General features: G+C 52.5%; 1 protein-coding gene and 1 long non-coding RNA gene across 4 annotated transcripts; both read left to right on the top strand.

Moving 5' to 3' along the window:
* Positions 1-1,213: 1,213 nt before the first annotated feature.
* Positions 1,214-13,158, top strand: CCNL1 (cyclin L1). 3 transcript variants are annotated; one of them, XM_041405758.1, is made up of 11 exons: positions 1,214-1,444; positions 1,629-1,703; positions 1,865-1,974; positions 7,923-8,043; positions 8,474-8,538; positions 9,816-9,915; positions 10,033-10,137; positions 10,386-10,527; positions 11,584-11,695; positions 11,804-11,902; positions 12,705-13,158. In XM_041405758.1, the coding sequence occupies exons 1-11, from the start codon at positions 1,349-1,351 to the stop codon at positions 13,054-13,056; spliced, it is 1,377 nt and encodes a 458-aa protein (XP_041261692.1). In that variant the 5' UTR covers positions 1,214-1,348; the 3' UTR covers positions 13,057-13,158. The 3 variants fall into 3 exon arrangements, with proteins under 3 accessions (XP_041261692.1, XP_041261691.1, XP_041261690.1); XM_041405757.1 differs by lacking the exons at positions 1,214-1,444; positions 1,629-1,703 and adding an exon at positions 3,779-3,851; XM_041405756.1 differs by lacking the exons at positions 1,214-1,444; positions 1,629-1,703 and adding an exon at positions 3,779-3,927 and having other exon boundaries at positions 1,900-1,974.
* Positions 13,159-13,287: 129 nt separating this feature from the next.
* On the top strand, positions 13,288-23,737 carry LOC121336625. The gene is made up of 3 exons (XR_005952793.1): positions 13,288-13,759; positions 19,866-20,009; positions 22,047-23,737. It is a non-coding gene; the product is annotated as an uncharacterized LOC121336625 (long non-coding RNA).
* The last annotated feature ends 94 nt before the right edge of the window (positions 23,738-23,831 follow it).

The following is a 23,831-nucleotide window of genomic DNA, read 5'->3' as shown; positions in this document are numbered from 1 at the left end:
GGATGAGGGAACAGCCTCAGGCTGGGCTAGGGCAGGCTCAGGGTGTGCTTCACGAAGAATTTCTCCATGGGCTGCCCAGGGAGGTTTGGAGTGCCCATCCCTGGAGGTGTCCCAGGAAGGGCTGGACGTGGCACTCAGTGCTCTGGGCTGGTGACAAGGTGGGCACCGGGCACAGCCTGGACTCGACGCTGGACGATTTTTCCGACTTCTGGGATTCTCTAACTATTCCCGAGGGACCCCGGGGAACAGGGGCAAGGCGGGGCCGCCGCCTGACCCCCACACAACATGGCGGGCACGGCCCCTCAGGCGCCGCCGCCACTCAAACCCAGCGAGCCAATCAGGGGCCGCGGGGGGCGGGCTTTCCCGGTTGGCGCGCGCGTGCGGTTACGGTCGCGGAGGGATCTGGGGCGCGCGGCGGCAGTGCGGACGTTCCCAGAAGTGACGCATCCGCCGGGGGTGGCCCGGTGGCCGCGTCCCGCGGGGTCGCGACAGCGCGGGGGAATGTCGCGACATGCGGGCCCTGCCGGGAGCGCTGAGACACTGCTGGCGCCGCCAGGGCGGCCTCCGGGAGCGCGGTGTCCGGGGACAGCGGCGAGCGCGGCGTGAGCGGCCGCTGTGCTCTTCCGCGCGTCTCGCGGAAACATGTGGGATGTTTCCTCGTTTATTGTGAATTTATTACCTACAACGGCTAAAACTGCTGGAGCTGGTTGATTTTTATTTTGTTCTTCCTCAATAAATTAAACTGGAGGTAACTTACTGCTGGACGTTTCCAGTCTGGAAAGGCGCAGCCCGCCTTTTGCCAACACTAACCCGCAATCCTTATTTTCATTCAAATTTACGGTCTTGTTTGCACTACGTGGCGTACTCCGAGCGCCAAAACCTTCGAGCCAGGCCTGGATGCAGGTCCCGAGCCCTGGTTAACAACCTTTGTGCTACTTTTATGTTTTTGTATCTATTCTGTACCACGTTTCCGCCCGTGGCAGGGGTTGGACTGGATTGACCCTGGACGATCCTTTCCAACCGCAACTGCTGCGGTGATTCTGTGGTTATCCAGCACCACTCGCGCTCCCTCCGTTATTCTGCAGGGGTTTACACCCGCTCCCGTTCCTGTCCCGGTCCCCCGTTCTTGTTCCCGTTCCCATTCCCGGTGCCGGGGCGTGTCCCGCGGACTCTTTTTTCCCGCCGCCCCCCGCGCGCGCGGCGCTGTCGCGCCGCGCCCGCCGCCCCCGCCCCGCCGCCTCCTCCCGCCGCTCCGGGCATCCTCATCGGCGACCGGCTCTACTCCGAGGTGTCTCTGACCATCGACCACTCGCTGATCCCCGAGGAGCGGCTCTCGCCCACCCCTTCCATGCAGGACGGGCTGGACCTGCAGTGCGAGACCGACCTGCGCATCCTGGGCTGCGAGCTCATCCAGGCGGCCGGCATCCTGCTGCGGCTGCCGCAGGTGAGCCCTTGCCGGGGCTTCCAGGGGGGCAGGGAGGGAAGGGAAGGGCGGGCGCCGCCATTGTGGCGGCGGGAAGGGCGTGAGGCGGCGCGGGGGGGGGCGGCGGTGCCTCACACAAAATGGCGGCGGCTGGGCCAGGGCACTGACTCGGCTCCTTCTCCCTCCTCCTGCTCTGCCCTCACAGGTGGCCATGGCGACGGGGCAGGTGCTGTTCCATCGGTTCTTCTACTCCAAGTCCTTCGTCAAGCACAGCTTCGAGGTGAGCGCGGCCCGGGGGCACCGGGAGAGGGCGGCTGGGGCGGCCGCGCGCCACGCTGGCCGCTCGCTTCGAGCCTGGCGTATTTGCTTCTTAGTTACGTAATTCTCGCTTTTATCTGGGTTGAAAATTGTTTGCTTAACGGAAACGGGGCTTCTTTTCAGATTGTTGCTATGGCCTGCATCAATCTCGCGTCCAAAATCGAAGAGGCGCCTCGTCGGATAAGGGACGTGATCAACGTGTTCCATCACTTGCGGCAGTTAAGAGCAAAAAGGTAAGATCAGCTTCGTTATGAGCATAAGCACCTGTTACCACTAATGTACACTGCAGTTCTCAATTCACAGTATTTTTCCAGGCTAAGTTCAACGACCTAAAATTGAGAAGGGAGTGCCCGTTGGCTGCTGTGTAGGCAGTACAGTGCAATCTCGGCTGCTTCTGCTTTTGTTCACTTGGTAGACCCGTTTGTCTTTGTTGATTTAGCTACGAGTTACGATTGGCAAGTACTGGTTCTAGTTTTAGGACCATGGTTGTGGTTTCAGGTCTGTTTGTTGATTTTTTGGCGTCTCGTAGTTGCTGTAAGATAGTCTTACGTGTGTGTAGCCAGTTAGTGAGTTGCTGTGTATTCTGCAGTTTTTTAACCATACTTAGCAGTCCTGATGGTTTTTTTCCTCGTTAATCTGTGGCTGTCCAAGTGTGGTTATGGCGTTAAGAAGAAGCTGAACTTCTAGTGGTGACAGTGTTGCCTTCTAGAAAAAGCCATTTTAGAAAGTTCCTGAGAAAGCTGCTGGTTTGGCCTGCAGTGTTTGCAGCTGTAGTGGTGAGGAACGTGCAATTGAGTCCGGGAGGCTGAAGGCATTTTTAGGCGCAGAAAGTGAGAGCAGTCTTGTGCTGGTGTGCTTGTGCAGGTGGAGTGGGCACTCACCTGGCCGTGTTAACGTGGGGTGGAGCTGTCCCAGTTCTGAGTTCTAGTGCTGCCCTTTGTGTGTAAAGCAGCGTTTTTTGTGTGTAAAGCAAATAACCGATGCATTGAAAGGAGGAAGGCGTGGTTGAAGGGAAAGAGTTCTCTAGGTTGCTGTTAAACACAAAATCTCCTTAATTCTGTCGGGCAGCAGTGTCACAGTCTGGGATTGGAGGCTTCAGCTTTGCTTCTGGTGCCTGATTGCTTAAAGCTTCAGGTTCTCTGTAGTTACAAAAGGATTTTGCTTTCAGCTACAGTGTTAAATTCACGTTTCATTTCCCTGCCCTGTATCACCAGGTGACGGCAGGAATTTAAACTCGTGTTATGCAAGCTTTTCTGAGAAACAGAGTAGAAATCCCTTAGGGAAGCCAGCTGTTTGTTGGTGTCTTTATCCTGGTTATGCTTTGCTGAAGCAGAGCTTTGGCTTTTGCTGCCTCCTGATGGTGTTGTCCTAGTTAGCTCTAGATCCAAGAAGGAAGAGTTGGTGTTAGGCTTTGGAGTTTAGCTTTGTTCTGTCTGCCCTTTAAAGCTGTTCTCCCCGATGGCCCTGAGAGAGCTGTGTGAAGTTTTGCCAGGTGTGAATTCAGTGGGATTGTCTTCCACAGTTATTAAGGGAGTCTGGTTATTGGAATTACTGGAGCAGGCTCAGCGATTAGTAAAGTTCTGGCCTCCGTCCAGGCAGTGAAGGCTAATTAATCATATGCCTTGCTTTTCTTTGCAACGAGAATATAAATTAGTTGTCTCTTTGTGCTGTGTGAAGGATCAGAGAAACTGAACTTAACCTGTGAATTTAAATCTTTCCAGCTAGCCTGTTCCAAATCCCAACTTGTGCATGTTACGTGGTGCCTAAAGTGCATCATGTCCAGAGAAATCGTGCACTGCTACCCATTATTTTCGGGAGAAATGGGTATTGTTGCTCTGCGATTCTGAGTGAATCTGCATGAAATTAACCTCAAAAACGCTGCAGTCTGACATTCAGACTCGCACCCCCCCCTCCCCTTTTTTTTTTTTTAGCAAGCAGGATGTAAACGTTTTTCTGTACTTTTTACAAGCTGACAGTTCCATCACCTGTACACGTTATTAACTTCAACTCTTTTTTCCCTTGCAACCGACTATACAGCGACCAGCTACATTTACCAAAGCCTGGGTGATGTGGAGTGGTACATAAAGATGAAGCTGTCGTCATGGCAACAGTGAGTGAAGTATGGAAAATCCCCAAGGAGAAGCCAGTGCTCTGAGCATAGGTCACTGGAATCGGGGGACTAACAGGTTGGCCGCTGGTGAACCATTTGGAAGAACTCCTGTATCTTGTTATAAGCTTTTTTCTTTGCTGTCCAGGTTTTTAGAATACTAGCTTGACCTTTTTTTTTTGTTGTTGTTTTTTTTTTTACTGAAGCTAACACTTAGGCTGTAGTTAGTCTCTCACACACAACCCAGAACTGAAACAGGCTGCTGTACTTTCTTTTTTAGTCTAGCATTTCTGTTAACTGAAGCTCTTAACCTGCACACGAATTTGGGGTAGTTTGGGTAGGCTTTGCTTTCTTTCTTAACCAGTTTTGGGTTCTTAGTTCCACTTTCTGGCTCTGTATAATTGCAGCTTGAATTCACAGTAAAACAAGGGTACGGAAGTCTTGAATTTGTACGTTTTAATCAATCATGATGTAAGCAGTCCCTTTTATGTACCTGTTTGCAGAACTGGGAATTGCATTGGAATTTTCTTTTATGAGACATGTAGTCAACCGAGGTGGTATTTCTAATGCTGAGAAGTAAGAAAAAGCTAAATAAGTGTTTTGGAGTAGCATATTTTCTTTGGGATCTTTGACGAGCATATGTGATGTAGAACTGCATGTAAAAATGTTTGTGTGCATGGAGAAAAGCTCGTACTGTGGAAAAACTGCTTTTTAATTAATGTGTGCCAAAACCTCTGTTCTGAGCAAAGTGCAACTGTTGTTTAACTTGCAGAATGTAGTTTGAAGCTGATTTTATTTCTTTTAACTGTGCCTGAAAGCTGCAGAAGGTCCTGAGACTGGAAATGTGACTCGTGTGGTGCTGTAATCTCACATGGTGCTTTGAGGTGTTCAGTCAGCTAATGACACACATCCTTAGTGCCTTCAGACTGCCTGCAAACCTGAGCTGCTTGTGGTTGTGATCCTGGAGACAAACAGAGAACTGGTGCTCCTTTGCTGACCAGCATAACAGATCTCTGCTCTGCAATGAGGTGCTGGTGCCCTGCTGTACTTGTCACGAGGGCTTTGCTCCTTAGGAACAAACTCCACGCAGGGCACTGTTCCTCTGGGCATTAGTCATGCCAAAGACATCAAAGTTTAATATTGCACCCAATGAAACTGCAGCTGTGTGGAGAACTTAGGTCTCATTTGTCAGAGTGATTTTTCACAAAGGTATTTGTGATTTATTTATTGTTACAAACACATTACAGTGTGTGTTAATCTTCTGGGTTGTTACACAATCTAAATCCCAATCAAGTTTTGCATCTTAAGTGTTGGATTGACTTCCCAGAGGGGCCATTGTATGCTCTGTTCTTAAAGATGGAGTCTTGCCTGGAGCTCTAGTGCTGGTCTGTAGGAACAGATTCCAAGTAGGAACTTGTAACACTCCTTGGCTGTACAGGGTTTGAAGCTTATATTTCATATATAAGCTTATAAATTCTTTTTCTCTGCTTTGTTACTTGGTCCTAGGATAATTCTTGGACTGAGAATTAAGTGCAGCAAATGCACTGGCAAAGTTCCTCTTTTTTCATATTTGAAAACAAAGAAGTTTCTCAAAGGGGAATTTCTGAAGTTTCTAACTTGTAAATAATTGTTCACCAACATTGCAGAGTTTATGGCAAAAGTATTAAATTGGTGAATCAATGCAGTGGAGAACCTGACCTATGCCAGTAGTAAGGTGCAGTAAAACAATTCAGTCCCCTGCAGATGTTTCTTTTTCCATGAGTGGATAAAAGGCTGTATTTGTCTGGAAGCCCTGTCTGGATACTCTGATGGTTTGTGTGGCTTCCTTAGGGCTGTAGGACTCGTGACCAAAGGAGTGGGACAGCAGAGTAAAGCAAAGCACACTTGGCATCTTGGGTTTCCTGTCCCTGTGCCGTGGGAAGTGTGAACTGTTGGTGCTGCTCCCATAGCCCTGTGCAAGGACAGTGGAAACTTAAAATACAGTAAAGGCTCCCATCTGTCCTGCTGCACTTGGAGCCACCTTAGCTTCCTGCCAGAGCTCTCGGGGAATGCAGGGACATGTGGAAGGTGGGCTGGTGGGTGAATTGAGCAGTCCCACTGGAGAGTCTCTTAATAGACTGGAAGTCACGGCTGTCCTAAGTGTGTAACCCGAGATCTCCCACCTGTGGTGAGGCTTTCTGCTGACAAACAGCCTGGACACCTGAACTCCTCTGGGGGCTGCTCTGCAGATCCTGTTAATGCCAGTGATCTGGAGATGAAATTGTGGAGAGCAGTACTGAAGGAAAGGTTATCAACACCAGTAAAATTGATGGGAATGAGTTGGAAGTGAATCAGCTTCACTGATGGGAAGAGCTCAGCTTGGTTGTGCCACTGTCCCACTCCAGAGCACTGTTCAGCATGTCTCTGTAGTGCTGAAGTGTTGGACAAAATCAGCTCCTCACTGAAGAGCTTGAAAGAGCTTGAAAAGCTTTTCATTTTCAGTTAATTTATGGGGAGAAAAGAAAAACAGCCAACCGTAAACAGAAGAAAAAAAATCTCCAATTTGGGGTTTATTTAGAGGAGCTGAAATGAAAAACTTGGTAAACTTGCCCTGATGAGTGAGAGTAACACTTAACTAGAGAAGTTAACTCTGGTGCAACATGCAAAACCTGGTGTTTTAAATAATGAGGCAGTACTTGAATTGCAGGTCCAGCCTGGCACCAGGAAGCTGCAGTTGTTCATTCCAGAGCTGGGAGCTGCATCTCAGCCCCTTGGGAAGAGCAGGGACAGCTCATGCTTCAGGTGCATGGTGGTACAACAAGATGCTTCCATTAGAGAAGGTTGTGGTGTCCTTTGCCCATGGCCGTGGGTTCCTGTGCAGTAACTGCACAGGTCATGGCATAAACTGGATTATTCCAGCCTTGTTGTTAAATTGACCCTTTCTTCCTGGGGTGGGAACCTTGGTTTTTTGAGTATTTTTTCTGTTCTGTGACCTATCAGGGAAGAGAAGTGCGATCCACTCATGGAGTTTGCAAGTTGGCAGTGAAATATTTTGTCTGATACAACAAAAGCTGTATTTTGAATCCACTTTGCATTACTTTTTTTTCTTTTGAAGGTAATGTAAAATAAATTTGTCACCAGCGCTTGGGCTGTATCGTGTACACAGACCGTGATTTATTAGAGCATAACGAGCTGCAAAATCATTATTCTGCTTTGGAAAGCACATGGAATGTGTGAGGCATATTACAGGGAAAAAGCTGGTCTGTCTTCAGCAGGAAGTGGATTAAAATATCCCATGTGGAATGTTGAAAGGTCAAGTCTAAGCATGGACAAAGCAAATATGCACTGGAGTGTGACACTTGTGCATCGAGTGTACAGAAGGTTTTCGTGATTAAACATGCTCTGGACAGTTCAGGGGTTGGACTTGTGAGGAATTAGGATTGACAATGCTGGAGTTTGAAATCTCTCTCTGGAGTGAGCTGTTGTTTTGCAGATGCAGACAGCAGCAGGATCATCCTAGTACCCCTGGAGAGGGGAGCAGGCCCAGAGTCCCAGGCAGATCTGTGCCCATGTCCAGGTTATTTCTGTGCTTCACTCAGCTTTTCACACATCACAGGGCAGGGCTGGCTTCTCTGAAGGGTCAGTCAGCTGCTCTTCAGTGCATAGGAAACTGCAGGTTCTAGAGCACAAGCTTCTCACTTTAATGCCAGTGAGAGCCCTGGTCTGGCTTACTTCTGCTTTGAAGTCCTGCCTGGCAAAGGACTCCTTCTTCTGCCACCTCTTCCTTGGAGAGGAAATGTTCTTGGGAGTTCCCCCATCAAGCCAACTCCTTCCAGCAGCTGGAGCAGTGCAGTTTGCATACACAGGAGCAGAAGGTTATTTTTTTTTTATCTCAGCCATCTAATCTGTAGCTAGCCAAAAGCAGCAACTAAACTAGTTTATCTAAACTTGGACAGCACAAGATTAATGCTTAAACTTGCTTGCAGGAGTTGAAAACCGGTTTCTGTTGCCATTAGTTGGTTGGAAGGGAAAACAGAGTTGCCGTTATTTTTGGATATGCAAAACAGTTTTGATTTTATTTCTTGCAAACTATAGGACTCCAAGCCCCCTGATACTTGATCAGAACTACATAAACACCAAAAATCAAGTAATCAAAGCAGAAAGGAGGGTACTGAAGGAGTTGGGATTTTGTGTTCATGTCAAGCATCCTCATAAGGTGAGTTCTCAATAATAATGTAATTTTAATTCTTACTCTACCTTGGTGGCATCACTGGGAGCTGTGGAACAAGAAACACAGGTGTCAGAATGACCTGAATTCTTCTCTTTATTCTCCTATAGTTATTAAAGCTTTTGCCAGAGTACTTGGGCAAACAGCCATTTTGACTGAAAAAAGTCACTTCCCTGGGAAAGGATAAAGGTGGCTGGTTTGAAAATAGCAGAAAAGTAGTGGAGTAAAGAATTGTCTGAACGTGATGGGCTGACATGAGAGCTTAGGGTGTGTGCTTGGGGAGAGAAGGAGCCCCCATTGTTTGGGCATACTGTTTGATTTCATTTTTACATATGTATATATGTACTTCCTTACTCCTGCTTTATGTGTTGAAACTCAGTTGGTTTTTTTTTTCTTCCCCCCTTTCCTTATTCCTCAGATCATTGTTATGTATTTACAAGTCCTAGAATGTGAACGTAATCAAACCCTGGTACAGACAGCCTGGTAAGTTGCTATTTTCCATCCTTTTCCTAGCCAGGAAAATAGTAGCAGAAATAACAAGCCTGCTGATCCCTATGCAAAGCAATGAGATGTAAGTCACCACCCAAACACATTTGGACAATCTTGTGGTGCTTGTTTCTGCCTACTATTTTCATGGCTTGATTCCAGCATAGCGATGGAGAACTCAATTTAACTTTGTTCTTTTTTCTACTCTTTGATTGAAGGGTAGTCCCTGCTGGTAAGTCATAGAGCTCTGCCCTCTGCACCTCAGCCCATGACCTGGGGATGGCTGCTTTGGCTGCCCTTCTCTCCAGCCAAGCCAGTGCAAGCCTCAGCGAGTTCACTGCCGTCACCCAAAGCCATCGGGCAGCACCTCCTAGTTCTGTCCTGGCGCCAGGATTTGTATATTTGGTTCTAGAAGTAACTGTTACAACTGTTTCTCAATGTCTTTGTTGCCTACCTGCTGTATGTTAAAGGACACGTGGGGGACAATTCTGCCAGCGTTTCTTTAGTTGGTTTAACATTTAAACTTGAGTTAAACAGAGGGTGACAGTGCATGCAGCATGTTCACTTAGCAGCCAGCTGGGCATGGGGGTGTAGAGTCCTCACTGACTGACTGCTGTTCTCTCTCCCATGTTGGGAATTTAGAAATCCATGGAGCTCTGCTGCTCACCCCATCTCTGGGTGGGTGTTACTGGCAGTGCCAGCCCTGTGCAGCAGCAGCTCAGGAGGTTGGGGCCCAGTCCTAACTCACACATTTTTTCCAACACTCAGAGAGCAAATGGGGTGCATCTCCCTGGATGAAGTTACTCAGAGCACACAAAATTTAAGTGCAGTTGAGAGTTTTATGAACTCTGCAGGTTGCACGTAGCCTCTGGATAATGGTAGGTTGAAAATGCCCCTTGCTCTGCTGATGGCTCTTGAGTTCTACATTGATCTTTAAATACAAACCCATTGGTGTTTAAGACAATCAGTTGGACAGATGCAAAGTAATTGTTAAATTGTAACTCAGTGGACACTTCCCAGGGTAACTTCAAGGAGGAAGTGGCTGTTCCACACTGCTTGGATTTACTGCTACACGTCATTGCCTTGGGGTTTAAAACAGTGGCAGTGCTGCAGACTGTCACAGCGACACATGTAAACATCCAGCACAACCTGAAGGAATCATGTGTTCAATGTAACAACAGAAAAAATAATAAAGTCAATTGAGTCTCCAGTATTGTTATGCAATGAAAGAGAAGCAAACTGGAGTTCCAACCGGTGCTGCTTGGTTTTTTCAGGAATTACATGAACGACAGCCTCCGGACGAACGTGTTTGTTCGCTTCCAGCCAGAGACCATCGCGTGTGCGTGCATTTACCTCGCTGCTAGAGCCCTGCAGGTGAGCCCTGCCTGCACTGAGCTCTGCCTGGCACTGCTGCTGCTCTGGCTTCATGGAAATACTTCAACAAAAACTCACCTGAGATCTCCATTAAGCTTCTCCTTGTTTGATTTTCAGATCCCGCTGCCTACCCGTCCCCACTGGTTCCTGCTCTTTGGCACCACGGAAGAGGAGATTCAGGAGATCTGCTTAACAACTCTGAAGCTTTATACCAGAAAGAAGGTGAGTTTGGCATGTTGGGGTTTGCTGCTTGATGCTCAGTGCAGCTTGAGCTGAGTTATGGTTGTCCAGAAAAGTTTGGGAATGCCTAATACACATGTGCTAATGAGACAGGCTCCAGTAAGGAGAGAACAAATTCTGGAAGTGACATTACTGGACAGATCATTAAAAGCCAACTCGGTATTTTTCAGAAATGAGATGAGATATGAATTGCATTAGTTCAACTTCTTACCTGGTTGTTACCTCCACAGCCCAATTACGAATTTCTGGATAAAGAAGTAGAAAAGAGGAAAATGGCACTACAGGAGGCCAAACTGAAAGCAAAAGGTTTAAATCCAGATGGAACTCCAGCACTGTCAACACTGGGTGGCTTTTCTCCTGCCTCCAAACCATGTAAGTCCATTTTCTGAACAGAAAAACTTTTCTAGGGTTTGGTTTGGTTTTTTTTTTCACATAGGTCTTGAAACTAGATTAGAAAGAGATTATTTATTCCACATTTCCCTAGATAAGAGAGTGATACATCAGTAGTATGCACCCATAAGAGAATAATGAAGCAGGAGTTACTGTGTGTTCTGTGATGTGAAGAGAGGCTTTTTGGATTTAATTTGGGGGTGCTGCAATAGCCTTCATGGCCCCTTTTGCAGCAGGTATCTGTGAAAATTCCTTCCCCTGGTGGTTTTTAATGTGCTTGGCAGCTGTTTGGTGCAGTGAGGGCAGACAGCTGGTGGCAGGAAATGGAGGACAGAGAGGCCCAGCACTGCCTTGGCATCAGAGGGAATTAAATGGAACGTGTATTTTGAACTGGCCAATCTGTCTGAGCTCTCATGGCTTCTCCTGAAGAGTCCTGAGTTTTCAGAGGTCTTTGGGCTGGGCAGTGTGAATTTCTGACTGCACAAGGGAAGTGTTTTCTGCAAGGAGGGAGCTGAGGTTGGAAGAGTTTGAAAGCAGGAGCTCTGGTGGGCTTAACAGCCCTTCCATGAAAGGTGAATCCATCTCTGGGCTGTACCAACTGTCTGTAGAGACACTGATGTATTAACTGGATAATTTTACTTATTACTCATTTATATTTGTGCCATTATTGTAAAGATGAAATCTGATTTTGCTGGTCACACTTAGTCCTTCCTATAGCATTGGAAATAAATGCCGAGGTAGCATGTTCTGTATTGTGAGGCACAAGGGCAGCTTCTGTTTTGTACCTTTTGGCCCCAGGTGAGCATGGCTGTGTGCTCTGAAGGTGCCAGTGCTGTTCCTCCTTCATGGGCAGAGTGTTTCCCCACGAATATGCCATTCCAGGAGTGAATATAAGTGGAGAGATGGGATGAAATAATAGATGTAAAGTTCATATCTACACTTAGTGCAAATCCTGGTGAAGGTGTCTGAGCAATGTACAGTGTGTTTATGACAAAGGATGGATAAAGAACTAATTCTGAATTAAAATTTAATTCTTAGCTTCCCCAAGAGAAGTAAAAGCTGAGGAGAAATCTCCAGTGTGTGTGAATACCAAAACCGTTAAAAAAGAGCCAGAAGAGAGGCAGCAAACCTCCAAGAGCCCTTACAACGGGTAGGTAAAAGCCTCTGCTAAGAGAAGCACCTTGGGCTGCAGTGCAGGCAGCTCCTCCCGAGCCCCTGTGCTGTGTCAGTGCTGAGCAGTTGGGTTTGTGCCCTGCAGGCTGAGGAAGGAGAGCAAGAGGAGCCGCAGCAGCCGAAGCGCCAGCCGCTCCCGCTCCCGGACAAAGTCACGCTCGCGCTCCCACAGCCCCCGCAGGCAGTGAGTGGGGCTGGGCTGGGCTGGGCTGGGCTGGCTGGGCTGGGCTGGGCTGGGTGCTCGGGGGGCTGCTGCCTTCAGGGACACTCCTGAGTGCTGGCCGGCAAAAGGGAGGGGGAGCCTTGGCTTCACTGCAGGCTCTCAGTGCTGGGTGTGGGGCTGCGCTTGAGAGTTCAGGCTGTAAAATTAGCCTGTCCTAACCCCGCTGTACCTGGGGAGTCGGTGCTGTGCTGGTGTTAGTCTTCCCTTGCTAGTCTTCACGAGGATCCCACTACAACTGAGAGCAGTGTCTGGGAGCACAGTGCCCTTGGAAGGGGATGGAAGTGCCCCAGGTGCGCAGCCTCCTTGTGTCAGTGCTCCCTGGTGCGGTGCCTGGCTCTTGAGGGCTCTGCCCCTCTCGTGGTACAGGAGGAGAGCCACTGCCTTCAGATGGGGTTTCCTAAGAATCTTCAGGCTCACATCTAAGTTGGAGGCTGCCAACTTGGATCTCAGTGAAGTCACTGAAGGAAAAAGGCAACACCCAATTTGGACAAAAGAGGTTGCATTCTTATTTTAGTTTGAGCTGTTTGTTTTCAAATGAGCTCATCTAAAAGATTCACAAGAGGGTTGGGGTTGGAAGGACCTTTAATCCCACATCACTGACCCCAGCCTTCCATGAGGCAGGTTCCAAGACATTCCCTGTCCTCCCTCACTTACCCCTGAGGGACAAAGCCTGATTTCTTGCAGTACCTTGGGAGCTCTAAGTGCTGACGTCTGTTTGCTTTTCCCGGTGTGGGGACACGCTGTAACTGTTGCCTCTCTGCAGCTACAACAACCGGCGGAGCCTGTCGGGCACCTACAGCTCCCGCTCGCGCAGCCGCTCGCGCAGCCACAGCGGGAGCCCCCGGCGGCACCACAACCACGGCTCGCCCCACGCCAAGGCCAAGCACGGCCGCGAGGAGCTCAAGGGCAGCAGCAGACACGGCCACAAGCGGAAAAAGTCCCGCTCCCGCTCGCAGAGCAAGTCCCGGGAGCACTCGGAGGCGGCCAAGAAGCACCGGCACGAGCGCGGCCACCACCGGGAACGGCGCGAGCGCTCGCGCTCCTTCGAGCGCTCCCACAAGGGCGGCAAGCACCACGGCAGCGGCCGCTCGGGCCACGGCCGGCACCGCCGCTGAGACACCGCACTGCGGGGCTGGGCCAGCTCCAGCACCGAGCCCTGGGACCGCGGGGCTGGGCCAGCTCAAGGACTGCCGCTGAGCCCTGGGACTGCGGGGCTGGGCCAGTTTTTTTTTTTTTTTTTTACTGCCTGTTGGATGCCAAATATGTGGAAACTAAACTTGGTTTTCTTACACACCGTGGCTTTGACCCCTGTGCCTGCGTGGGACTCGGGGGTGTGGGTGTGCAGCTCTTGGGAGGAGAAAACTGGGAGAGCTTTGGATGTTTGTGTCCTCCTGGGGGTGTGGCACTTGGAATAAATGGTCATGGACTTCTCTGAAGTTCATGGGGTGAGGCCGGGCTGGGCTGCTGCTGTGCCCTGTCAGAGCAGGAGCTGCTGGGACATTCCTGGAGCTGTGCCTGCTGTGGGAAAGGAGAGCTGCAAGGGGAGAGGAGGAGTCGGGTCTGATTCTGCAGCTGCTCAGGTAGTACCAAGCCCTGGAGCCCGCAGGTGTTTGCTGTCCTGCTCTCCTGGGCTCCCCCAAAGTGCCTCTCCCTGTTCTGGCTGTGGCTGAGGCTGGAGTGTTCCCCTGCAGAGCCCAGGGGCTGAGGCTGGTCCACAGCCCTCAGAAAGGAGAGGACACCTGAGCAGGAGCTCCGTGTTGGTGCCTCCCTGCCCTGTCCTGCTGGGCCCCCTCTGCAGCTGCTCTGGAAAGGTGGAAAGTGAGTATTTTTGGGGAGGAGAAGATAAAATGTCTCTGTTTCTTGGTTACCGCTGTTTTTCGGTCTAACAACTGTGTTTGTGTGTGTCGTGCTCAGGAAAATGTGGTTGTTGCTATGGAAATTGAAGGAGCTTTTTCCCCCAGCTAGTCCAGAGCAGAGAGAAACCCTGGGTTTGGAGGAGGAGCACCTCTGCCTGTCTTGGGTTTGTGTTGGAGTGACCTGTGGAGGGCTCAGCCCTGGTTTGTGTGAGCACTGACCTGTGCACACCCCTGTGTGCTTCAGAGCATCCCTTCCCTGAGCAGCTGAGCTGTGGGGCAGCAGGACAGCAGTGCTCAGTGTTTGTTCTTCACGGGCAGAACTCCTCCCCAGCCAGGCTGTGCCAGCTCTGGGACAGCAGCAGCAGATGCCAGGTGGGAGGCACAGCCTGGCCCTGGGGGTCTCTGCGTTCAGCAGGGACACAAGGGCAGCTGAGAGTCCTGAGGGGCCCCATTCCCTGCAGGATTGGCAGGAGGAGCTGCAGGGCACTGCAGGTGACATGTCCCTGCACCACAGCTCCTGTCTCTCCTAAGATTGAAGGATCCCTGAATTTCGAAGTTTTCATGGAGCTGAGTCAGAGAAATGAGTCATTTGACTTCAAGCGCCTGTGCTGACCTCCAGGAGTCCCCTGAGGCTGCATTCTGCTCCTATCTCAGTAGCTGAGACAATTTTCCTGGGAAATCTGGAGGATTCCTGCCCTGGGTGGTGCTGCAGCCTCTGCCACGCTGCTGGAAATCAGGAGCTGCCACTGGGCTCTGAACATCTGAGACTCACAGGGACAGGGAAATATCCCACCTGGTTCTCCTTGGGCACAGGGTCTCACCCTCAGAGTTTCTTTTTCCCTGAAAAAAGGATTTTATTAAAATTTTTTGACTAATTTTCAACAAAAAGGTGCAAAGATTTCAAGGCATTTCATACAAACCATTCTGCCTGTCCTTCACTTTCAGGTTTGTTACAGATACTGGAAGGATGAGCATGGTCCAGGAGCTTTGGATGGTTTGGGAAGAGGAAAAATGAAAAAGGAGAATATTTTTGATGGAAATTTGCCCAACAGGTTCCTCTCAGGGCTTCAGTCACCCCCAAACCCACAGGTGAGTGGCAGCAGGTGAGGTGATAAGGGCCCCTCATCCAAGAAATCTTTCCCTGGTTGCTGCACCTGCCAAGAAATACTCATAAAATCTAGGATTTCACATCAGGCCGAGTCTGTGACTCTCCTGTCTGTGATCCTTGCTGCTTCCAGGCTCCTTGGGGCAGGAAGCAAACCCTCCTGGCCAGGCTGGCAATCACATCCCTCTTTGGAAAAAGCACTCCTGCAAAGGAAACAGCTTTCCATCCCTTCCTCCTGCCTGGCCACAGCCCAGCAGGACAATTAAAAGAGAAAAAGTTTAAAAAATTAGTAAAGATGGCCTGAAGAAAAAGTGGAAGGAAAAAACTTAGCAAAAGTGCCCATTTTTGTCCAGGATGGAGAATCCTTCTGGATGGGTTTGCTGGAGAGAACAAAGGGGTCGTGCCCACACCCTGCAGAGACATTCCAGCTCCGCAGCCCCTTCATTCTCAGGGGTGCTGTGCCCTCATCATTTCCAGGGGTTCCGTGCCCCCCCTTATTCCCATGGATTCCATGTCCCCCTCACTCCCGGTGTCCCCCCTCACTCCCGGTATTCCCCCCTCACTCCCGGTGTTCCCCCCTCACTCCCGGTATTCCCCTCACTCCCGGCGTTCCCCCCTCCCTCCCGGTGTTCCCCTCACTCCTGGTGTTCCCCCCCCACTCCCGGTATTCTCCCTCACTCCCGGTGTTCCCCTCACTCCTGGCGTTCCCCCCTCACTCCCGGCGTTCCCCCCTCACTCCCGGTGTTCCCCTCACTCCTGGTGTTCCCCCCTCACTCCCGGTATTCTCCCTCACTCCCGGTGTTCCCCTCACTCCTGGTGTTCCCCCCTCACTCCCGGTATTCTCCCTCACTCCCGGTGTTCCCCTCACTCCTGGTGTTCCCCCCTCACTCCCGGTATTCTCCCTCACTCCCGGTGTTCCCCCTCACTCCCAGTATTCCCTCTCACTCCCGGTATTCCCCTCACTCCCGGCTGCCGTTCTGGGATCCCTCTGTAGGTGGAAGTGTTGCCGAGCCCAGCGGAGGCTCCCGGCTCTGCCGGGGCTGCCCACACCGAGGGTTGAGCAGGGGACAAATGTCCTGCCCTGGGCCGGGGGACAGAGCAGCCCCGTCCCCGGGGCACGGCCTCGGCTGGACACCCCAATTCCATCTGCTGGGAGCCGGGGATGGATCAAAGCCTCCAGGGGTGGCACCAGCCACCAGCTGTGGGAGATTCCCCGGGAGGGAGCAGGGACTGGGACAGCTCCGGGGACAGCCCTGAGTGACCCAAAGGGGAGGGAATGGGGGTCCCTCACCATGGCCTGGGCTGCTCCAGGTGTCCCGGAGGAGCTGTGGCTGCCCCATCCCTGGAATGTTCCAGGCCAGGGCGATCCCTCTGAGGCCCGGCGGGTGCTGGGCAGGCCCGGGCCTGTGCCCAGGAGCCAAGGGCAGAAATCCACAGCAAAATGACCTTAAAGCAAGTGAGTCTCCTGAAAGGCCCTCACAGATTTAATTACCCCTGTTCAGGAATTGCTGCCGCTTCCCAAAATTCCATGTGACTTGGGAGCCCAGGTTTGCATGGAGCAATCAGGACTGAGATTCAAATGCCTGAGGTCCTGTTTTAAAGTGATTTAGAGGGTGAGAAGCTGAGATTTTATTCAAACCCTGAAGTTTTTTCTATGCTTCAGTACCTCTAAAAAAGGAAACACTTTCAGCATCTTTCTGCCAGGTGGAGATGGTTCAAAGTTTGCCCTCCATGCTGAGGAGACACCTGCTCTGAGGATGCAGCGGGATGACAGCGACTGAAACGGGACAGAGTGGAGGGGAGAGGCTGGAGCTGTCACCCTGTCCCTTCCAAGGGAATAAAACACCTCCTCCAAGGGCACAGAGCACCCTCCGTCCTCCCCCTCAGCATCTCCCGGCAGGCTGGGAGCGCTGGGCCAGCCCAGCCCCAAACCAGCCCTCCAGAATTCCGTATTTTTCCCCACCAGGATGCTCAGAAGGCCGCGGCCAGGCAGGGTGAGAGCACGGTAGTGCTTTGCCATCGAGGAAACCGCAAGAACAAGCGGAGATGTTATCTCTGACATCTGGCTCCGATCAGGGAGCTCTGGCCAGGAACGGACGGGATGGCCCCAGGGCTGCTTTTTGTTTCAGGGCTCCTCGTGGCTTCCCCGGCGACAGCGAAGCCGACACAGGGATGCCAGAGCTGGGGACACAAAGGCAGCACCGCCACCCTTCCCCTGCCCTCTGCAGAGCCAGCGGCGACCTCGGCGTGGCCAGGGAGCAGCGACGTGTCCTCAGCCACCTTTAACCCCAGGTGAGACTGGCTCATCCAGCCCCACCTTGCCACGGCAGGGACACCTCCCACTGTCACAGGTGCTCCCAGCCCTGTCCAGCCCGGCCTTGGGCACTGCCAGGGATCCAGGGGCAGCCACAGCTCTGTGGACACCCCAGGCACTGAGTGTCCTGCTCCAGCTCTCAGGGTTGTGGTGATCATGAGATTTAAGGTCCCAGAAGAATTTTCCCTGGGTCAGGCTAAGAGGGAACCCTGGAGACTTTTGCCTTCTGGGATCTGTGCACCTCCTGCACACATGCTGCTCTGTGCCAGGAGCCTGCCCAGGTGTTTTGCTCTCCTCTTATTTCAGGCCATGGCTTTGGATTAAATGCTCATGATCTGAACCCTGAGTTGTGCTGTGATCCAGGGGAGGGGATGTCCCACAGATCCAGGAGAGAATGTTCCAGAGATCCAGGAGAGGGGGCGTTCCACAGATCCAGGGCAGGGAATCTGAGCCCTGGTTGCAGAGTCTCCCTGCACGGCCCTGCCCAGCTGTGGCTCCCCCAGGTCTCTGTTGCTCCAGGGTCAGGCACACACAGATCCTCTCCTGATGTGGACAAGGGACTGTTTCCCTGTCAGATGGATCTTTAGCAGGTTTGGAACATCCTTACCCAGAGCCAGCCAGAGGAAAGGATTTCTGTATATTTCTATGAATACAGAAAATCCTGAAAAATCCAGAAAATCCACAGAAAATCCTGGTTTCCAGAACCAGCCTTTCATCCAGAGATCAGAAATCCAAGTTCTCCCTGTGTCCAGCTTGAGCAGGTGAATTTGTGCCTCATCCAGCTCCAGCTGCTGCTTCCATCACCCTCCAAGAGGCTCAGGGGTTATTTTCAGAAGGAACCTGCAAAAACACCCCCCAGGCCAGACAGACAGGATGGGGCTGGCAGCCGGGGGGGCCGTGCTGCTGCTCGGTTACACCCCCGAGCCTGGCCCTGCCCGGGCTCCTCCCAGCTGCTCCCGAGGATCCTTTTTTGGGCGCTTTTCCCCAAAGGCACGCGTGGTTCTTTGTTCAGAACTTTGTGGTGATTCAAATGACCGCTCAGTCCCGGAAAGTTAAAACAAGCCCTGCGGCCAGCACAGTGCACAGGAAACAGCTGGGGAGAGGATGCTGGAACGGATTTCCATAAAAGCCAATGATTCATGGAAACGTTCAGTGAGCGGGGCCAGCCTCGGGCTCCTGAGGAGCTCCTTCTCCTGACAGACACGATTCCCGAGCCAGCCCCGCCTGTCATTCCCGAATTCCCAGTGCCCCCAGCACCGGCCGTGGAGCAGAGCAGAGGGAACTCCCAACATGCAGCCTGGGGGTAGCTGAGGGGATGCTACGTGCCCGATTTCTGCTGCCAGTGAAATGCTGCTCAGCTGCCCTGGACTGGGGAAAGGGATGTCAGGAGGGGGCAGTGCCTGTGTTACAGGGGCTGGAGGGACAGGATAAGGGGAATGGCTTCCGCTGCCAGAGGGAAGGGTTGGATGGGATATTGGGAATTAGGAATTGTTCCCTGGGAGGGTGGGCAGGCCCTGGCACAGGGTGCCCAGAGCAGCTGTGGCTGCCCCTGGATCCCTGGCAGTGCCCAAGGCCAGGCTGGACATTGGGGCTTGGAGCAGCCTGGGACAGTGAAGGGGACAGTGCCATGGCAGGGGTGGGAATTCAATGATCTTTATGCTACTTCCAACCCAAACCAGTCCAGGACTCTGGGATTCCAACTTTTCCTTTACTGATCCACTTTAACTGGCTCCAAAGTGTAACAAGAAAATCCATTTCCATCTGAGTGCATCCCAAAATGTGTCAGCAGTGGCTTCACCCCTGGATCCAGGCACTGAGGGGCTGCTCTGCCCCATCTCCAGCACTGAGAGAGACCTGGGGATTTTAAGAAACACTCTCAGGGAGAGATGAGGGTCTGAGGGGCCTGGAAAAGGGCCCTGAGCCCTGATGGAGAGGGATGGGGGGAGATTGCATTTTTGATTCCAAACTCCATCAGGATCAAGTGTTCCTTTTCCAGAAAAAAAAAAAAAATATATAAACATCAGAAGAAAACTGTGAGGATTATTTGGGGATTCAGAAGAAACAACCAAAGTTCAAACTTCCAGCACAGCCCCAGCTCTGCTCAGTGCCCCATGATTTTCCACAAGGGCAGCTGAGAGTCCTGAGGGGCCCCATTCCCTGCAGGATTGGCAGGAGGAGCTGCAGGGCACTGCAGGTGACATGTCCCTGCACCACAGCTCCTGTCTCTCCTAAGACTTTGAAGGATCCCTGAATTTTGAAGTTTTCATGGAGCTGAGTCAGAGAAATGAGTCATTTGACTTCAAGCGCCTGTGCTGACCTCCAGGAGTCCCCTGAGGCTGCATTCTGCTCCTATCTCAGTAGCTGAGACAATTTTCCTGGGAAATCTGGAGGATTCCTGCCCTGGGTGGTGCTGCAGCCTCTGCCACGCTGCTGGAAATCAGGAGCTGCCACTGGGCTCTGAACATCTGAGACTCACAGGGACAGGGAAATATCCCACCTGGTTCTCCTTGGGCACAGGGTCTCACCCTCAGAGTTTCTTTTTCCCTGAAAAAAGGATTTTATTAAAATTTTTTGACTAATTTTCAACAAAAAGGTGCAAAGATTTCAAGGCATTTCATACAAACCATTCTGCCTGTCCTTCACTTTCAGGTTTGTTACAGATACTGGAAGGATGAGCGTGGAGCAGGAGCTTTGGATGGTTTGGGAAGAGGAAAAATGAAAAAGGAGAATATTTTTGATGGAAATTTGCCCAACAGGTTCCTCTCAGGGCTTCAGTCACCCCCAAACCCACAGGTGAGTGGCAGCAGGTGAGGTGATAAGGGCCCCTCATCCAAGAAATCTTTCCCTGGTTGCTGCACCTGCCAAGAAATACTCATAAAATCTAGGATTTCACATCAGGCCGAGTCTGTGACTCTCCTGTCTGTGATCCTTGCTGCTTCCAGGCTCCTTGGGGCAGGAAGCAAACCCTCCTGGCCAGGCTGGCAATCACATCCCTCTTTGGAAAAAGCACTCCTGCAAAGGAAACAGCTTTCCATCCCTTCCTCCTGCCTGGCCACAGCCCAGCAGGACAATTAAAAGAGAAAAAGTTTAAAAAATTAGTAAAGATGGCCTGAAGAAAAAGTGGAAGGAAAAAACTTAGCAAAAGTGCCCATTTTTGTCCAGGATGGAGAATCCTTCTGGATGGGTTTGCTGGAGAGAGCAAAGGGGTCGTGCCCACACCCTGCAGAGACATTCCAGCTCCGCAGCCCCTTCATTCTCAGGGGTGCTGTGCCCTCATCATTTCCAGGGGTTCCGTGCCCCCCCTTATTCCCATGGATTCCATGTCCCCCTCACTCCCGGTGTCCCCCCTCACTCCCGGTATTCCCCCCTCACTCCCGGTGTTCCCCCCTCGCTCCCGGTATTCCCCTCACTCCCGGCGTTCCCCCCTCACTCCCGGTGTTCCCCTCACTCCTGGTGTTCCCCCCTCACTCCCGGTATTCTCCCTCACTCCCGGTGTTCCCCTCACTCCTGGTGTTCCCCCCTCACTCCCGGTATTCTCCCTCACTCCCGGTGTTCCCCTCACTCCTGGTGTTCCCCCCTCACTCCCGGTATTCTCCCTCACTCCCGGTGTTCCCCCTCACTCCCAGTATTCCCTCTCACTCCCGGTATTCCCCTCACTCCCGGCTGCCGTTCTGGGATCCCTCTGTAGGTGGAAGTGTTGCCGAGCCCAGCGGAGGCTCCCGGCTCTGCCGGGGCTGCCCACACCGAGGGTTGAGCAGGGGACAAATGTCCTGCCCTGGGCCGGGGGACAGAGCAGCCCCGTCCCCGGGGCACGGCCTCGGCTGGACACCCCAATTCCATCTGCTGGGAGCCGGGGATGGATCAAAGCCTCCAGGGGTGGCACCAGCCACCAGCTGTGGGAGATTCCCCGGGAGGGAGCAGGGACTGGGACAGCTCCGGGGACAGCCCTGAGTGACCCAAAGGGGAGGGAATGGGGGTCCCTCACCATGGCCTGGGCTGCTCCAGGTGTCCCGGAGGAGCTGTGGCTGCCCCATCCCTGGAATGTTCCAGGCCAGGGCGATCCCTCTGAGGCCCGGCGGGTGCTGGGCAGGCCCGGGCCTGTGCCCAGGAGCCAAGGGCAGAAATCCACAGCAAAATGACCTTAAAGCAAGTGAGTCTCCTGAAAGGCCCTCACAGATTTAATTACCCCTGTTCAGGAATTGCTGCCGCTTCCCAAAATTCCATGTGACTTGGGAGCCCAGGTTTGCATGGAGCAATCAGGAGCTGAGATTCAAATGCCTGAGGTCCTGTTTTAAAGTGATTTAGAGGGTGAGAAGCTGAGATTTTATTCAAACCCTGAAGTTTTTTCTATGCTTCAGTACCTCTAAAAAAGGAAACACTTTCAGCATCTTTCTGCCAGGTGGAGATGGTTCAAAGTTTGCCCTCCATGCTGAGGAGACACCTGCTCTGAGGATGCAGCGGGATGACAGCGACTGAAACGGGACAGAGTGGAGGGGAGAGGCTGGAGCTGTCACCCTGTCCCTTCCAAGGGAATAAAACACCTCCTCCAAGGGCACAGAGCACCCTCCGTCCTCCCCCTCAGCATCTCCCGGCAGGCTGGGAACGCTGGGCCAGCCCAGCCCCAAACCAGCCCTCCAGAATTCCGTATTTTTCCCCACCAGGATGCTCAGAAGGCCGCGGCCAGGCAGGGTGAGAGCACGGTAGTGCTTTGCCATCGAGGAAACCGCAAGAACAAGCGGAGATGTTATCTCTGACATCTGGCTCCGATCAGGGAGCTCTGGCTGCCGTCAGGAACGGACTGGATGGCCCCAGGGCTGCTTTTTGTTTCAGGGCTCCTCGTGGCTTCCCCGGCGACAGCGAAGCCGACACAGGGATGCCAGAGCTGGGGACACAAAGGCAGCACCGCCACCCTTCCCCTGCCCTCTGCAGAGCCAGCGGCGACCTCGGCGTGGCCAGGGAGCAGCGACGTGTCCTCAGCCACCTTTAACCCCAGGTGAGACTGGCTCATCCAGCCCCACCTTGCCACGGCAGGGACACCTCCCACTGTCACAGGTGCTCCCAGCCCTGTCCAGCCCGGCCTTGGGCACTGCCAGGGATCCAGGGGCAGCCACAGCTCTGTGGACGCCCCAGGCACTGAGCGTCCTGCTCCGGCTCTCAGGGTTGTGGTGATCATGAGATTTAAGGTCCCAGAATAATTTTCCCTGGGTCAGGCTAAGAGGGAACCCTGGAGACTTTTGCCTTCTGGGATCTGTGCACCTCCTGCACACATGCTGCTCTGTGCCAGGAGCCTGCCCAGGTGTTTTGCTCTCCTCTTATTTCAGGCCATGGCTTTGGATTAAATGCTCATGATCTGAACCCTGAGTTGTGCTGTGATCCAGGGGAGGGGATGTCCCACAGATCCAGGAGAGAATGTTCCAGAGATCCAGGAGAGGGGGCGTTCCACAGATCCAGGGAAAGGATGTCCCACAGATCCAGGGCAGGGAATCTGAGCCCTGGTTGCAGAGTCCCCCTGCACGGCCCTGCCCAGCTGTGGCTCCCCCAGGTCTCTGTTGCTCCAGGGTCAGGCACACACAGATCCTCTCCTGATGTGGACAAGGGACTGTTTCCCTGTCAGATGGATCTTTAGCAGGTTTGGAACATCCTTACCCAGAGCCAGCCAGAGGAAAGGATTTCTGTATATTTCTATGAATACAGAAAATCCTGAAAAATCCAGAAAATCCACAGAAAATCCTGGTTTCCAGAACCAGCCTTTCATCCAGAGATCAGAAATCCAAGTTCTCCCTGTGTCCAGCTTGAGCAGGTGAATTTCTGCCTCATCCAGCTCCAGCTGCTGCTTCCATCACCCTCCAAGAGGCTCAGGGGTTATTTTCAGAAGGAGCCTGCAAAGACACCCCCCAGGCCAGACAGACAGGATGGGGCTGGCAGCCGGGGGGGCCGTGCTGCTGCTCGGTTACACCCCCGAGCCTGGCCCTGCCCGGGCTCCTCCCAGCTGCTCCCGAGGATCCTTTTTTGGGCGCTTTTCCCCAAAGGCACGCGTGGTTCTTTGTTCAGAACTTTGTGGTGATTCAAATGACCGCTCAGTCCCGGAAAGTTAAAACAAGCCCTGCGGCCAGCACAGTGCACAGGAAACAGCTGGGGAGAGGATGCTGGAACGGATTTCCATAAAAGCCAATGATTCATGGAAACGTTCAGTGAGCGGGGCCGGCCTCGGGCTCCTGAGGAGCTACTTCTCCTGACAGACACGATTCCCGAGCCAGCCCCGCCTGTCATTCCCGAATTCCCAGTGCCCCCAGCACCGGCCGTGGAGCAGAGCAGAGGGAACTCCCAACATGCAGCCTGGGGGTAGCTGAGGGGATGCTACGTGCCCGATTTCTGCTGCCAGTGAAATGCTGCTCAGCTGCCCTGGACTGGGGAAAGGGATGTCAGGAGGGGGCAGTGCCTGTGTTACAGGGGCTGGAGGGACAGGATAAGGGGAATGGCTTCCGCTGCCAGAGGGAAGGGTTGGATGGGATATTGGGAATTAGGAATTGTTCCCTGGGAGGGTGGGCAGGCCCTGGCACAGGGTGCCCAGAGCAGCTGTGGCTGCCCCTGGATCCCTGGCAGTGCCCAAGGCCA

This window comes from Onychostruthus taczanowskii, unplaced genomic scaffold (genome assembly GCF_017590055.1).
Source record: "Onychostruthus taczanowskii isolate IOZ18803 unplaced genomic scaffold, ASM1759005v1 scaffold24, whole genome shotgun sequence".
Lineage (NCBI taxonomy): Eukaryota > Metazoa > Chordata > Aves > Passeriformes > Passeridae > Onychostruthus > Onychostruthus taczanowskii.
The sequence above is the reverse complement of the archived record's forward strand: the minus strand, read 5'-3'. Positions and strand labels throughout refer to the sequence as shown.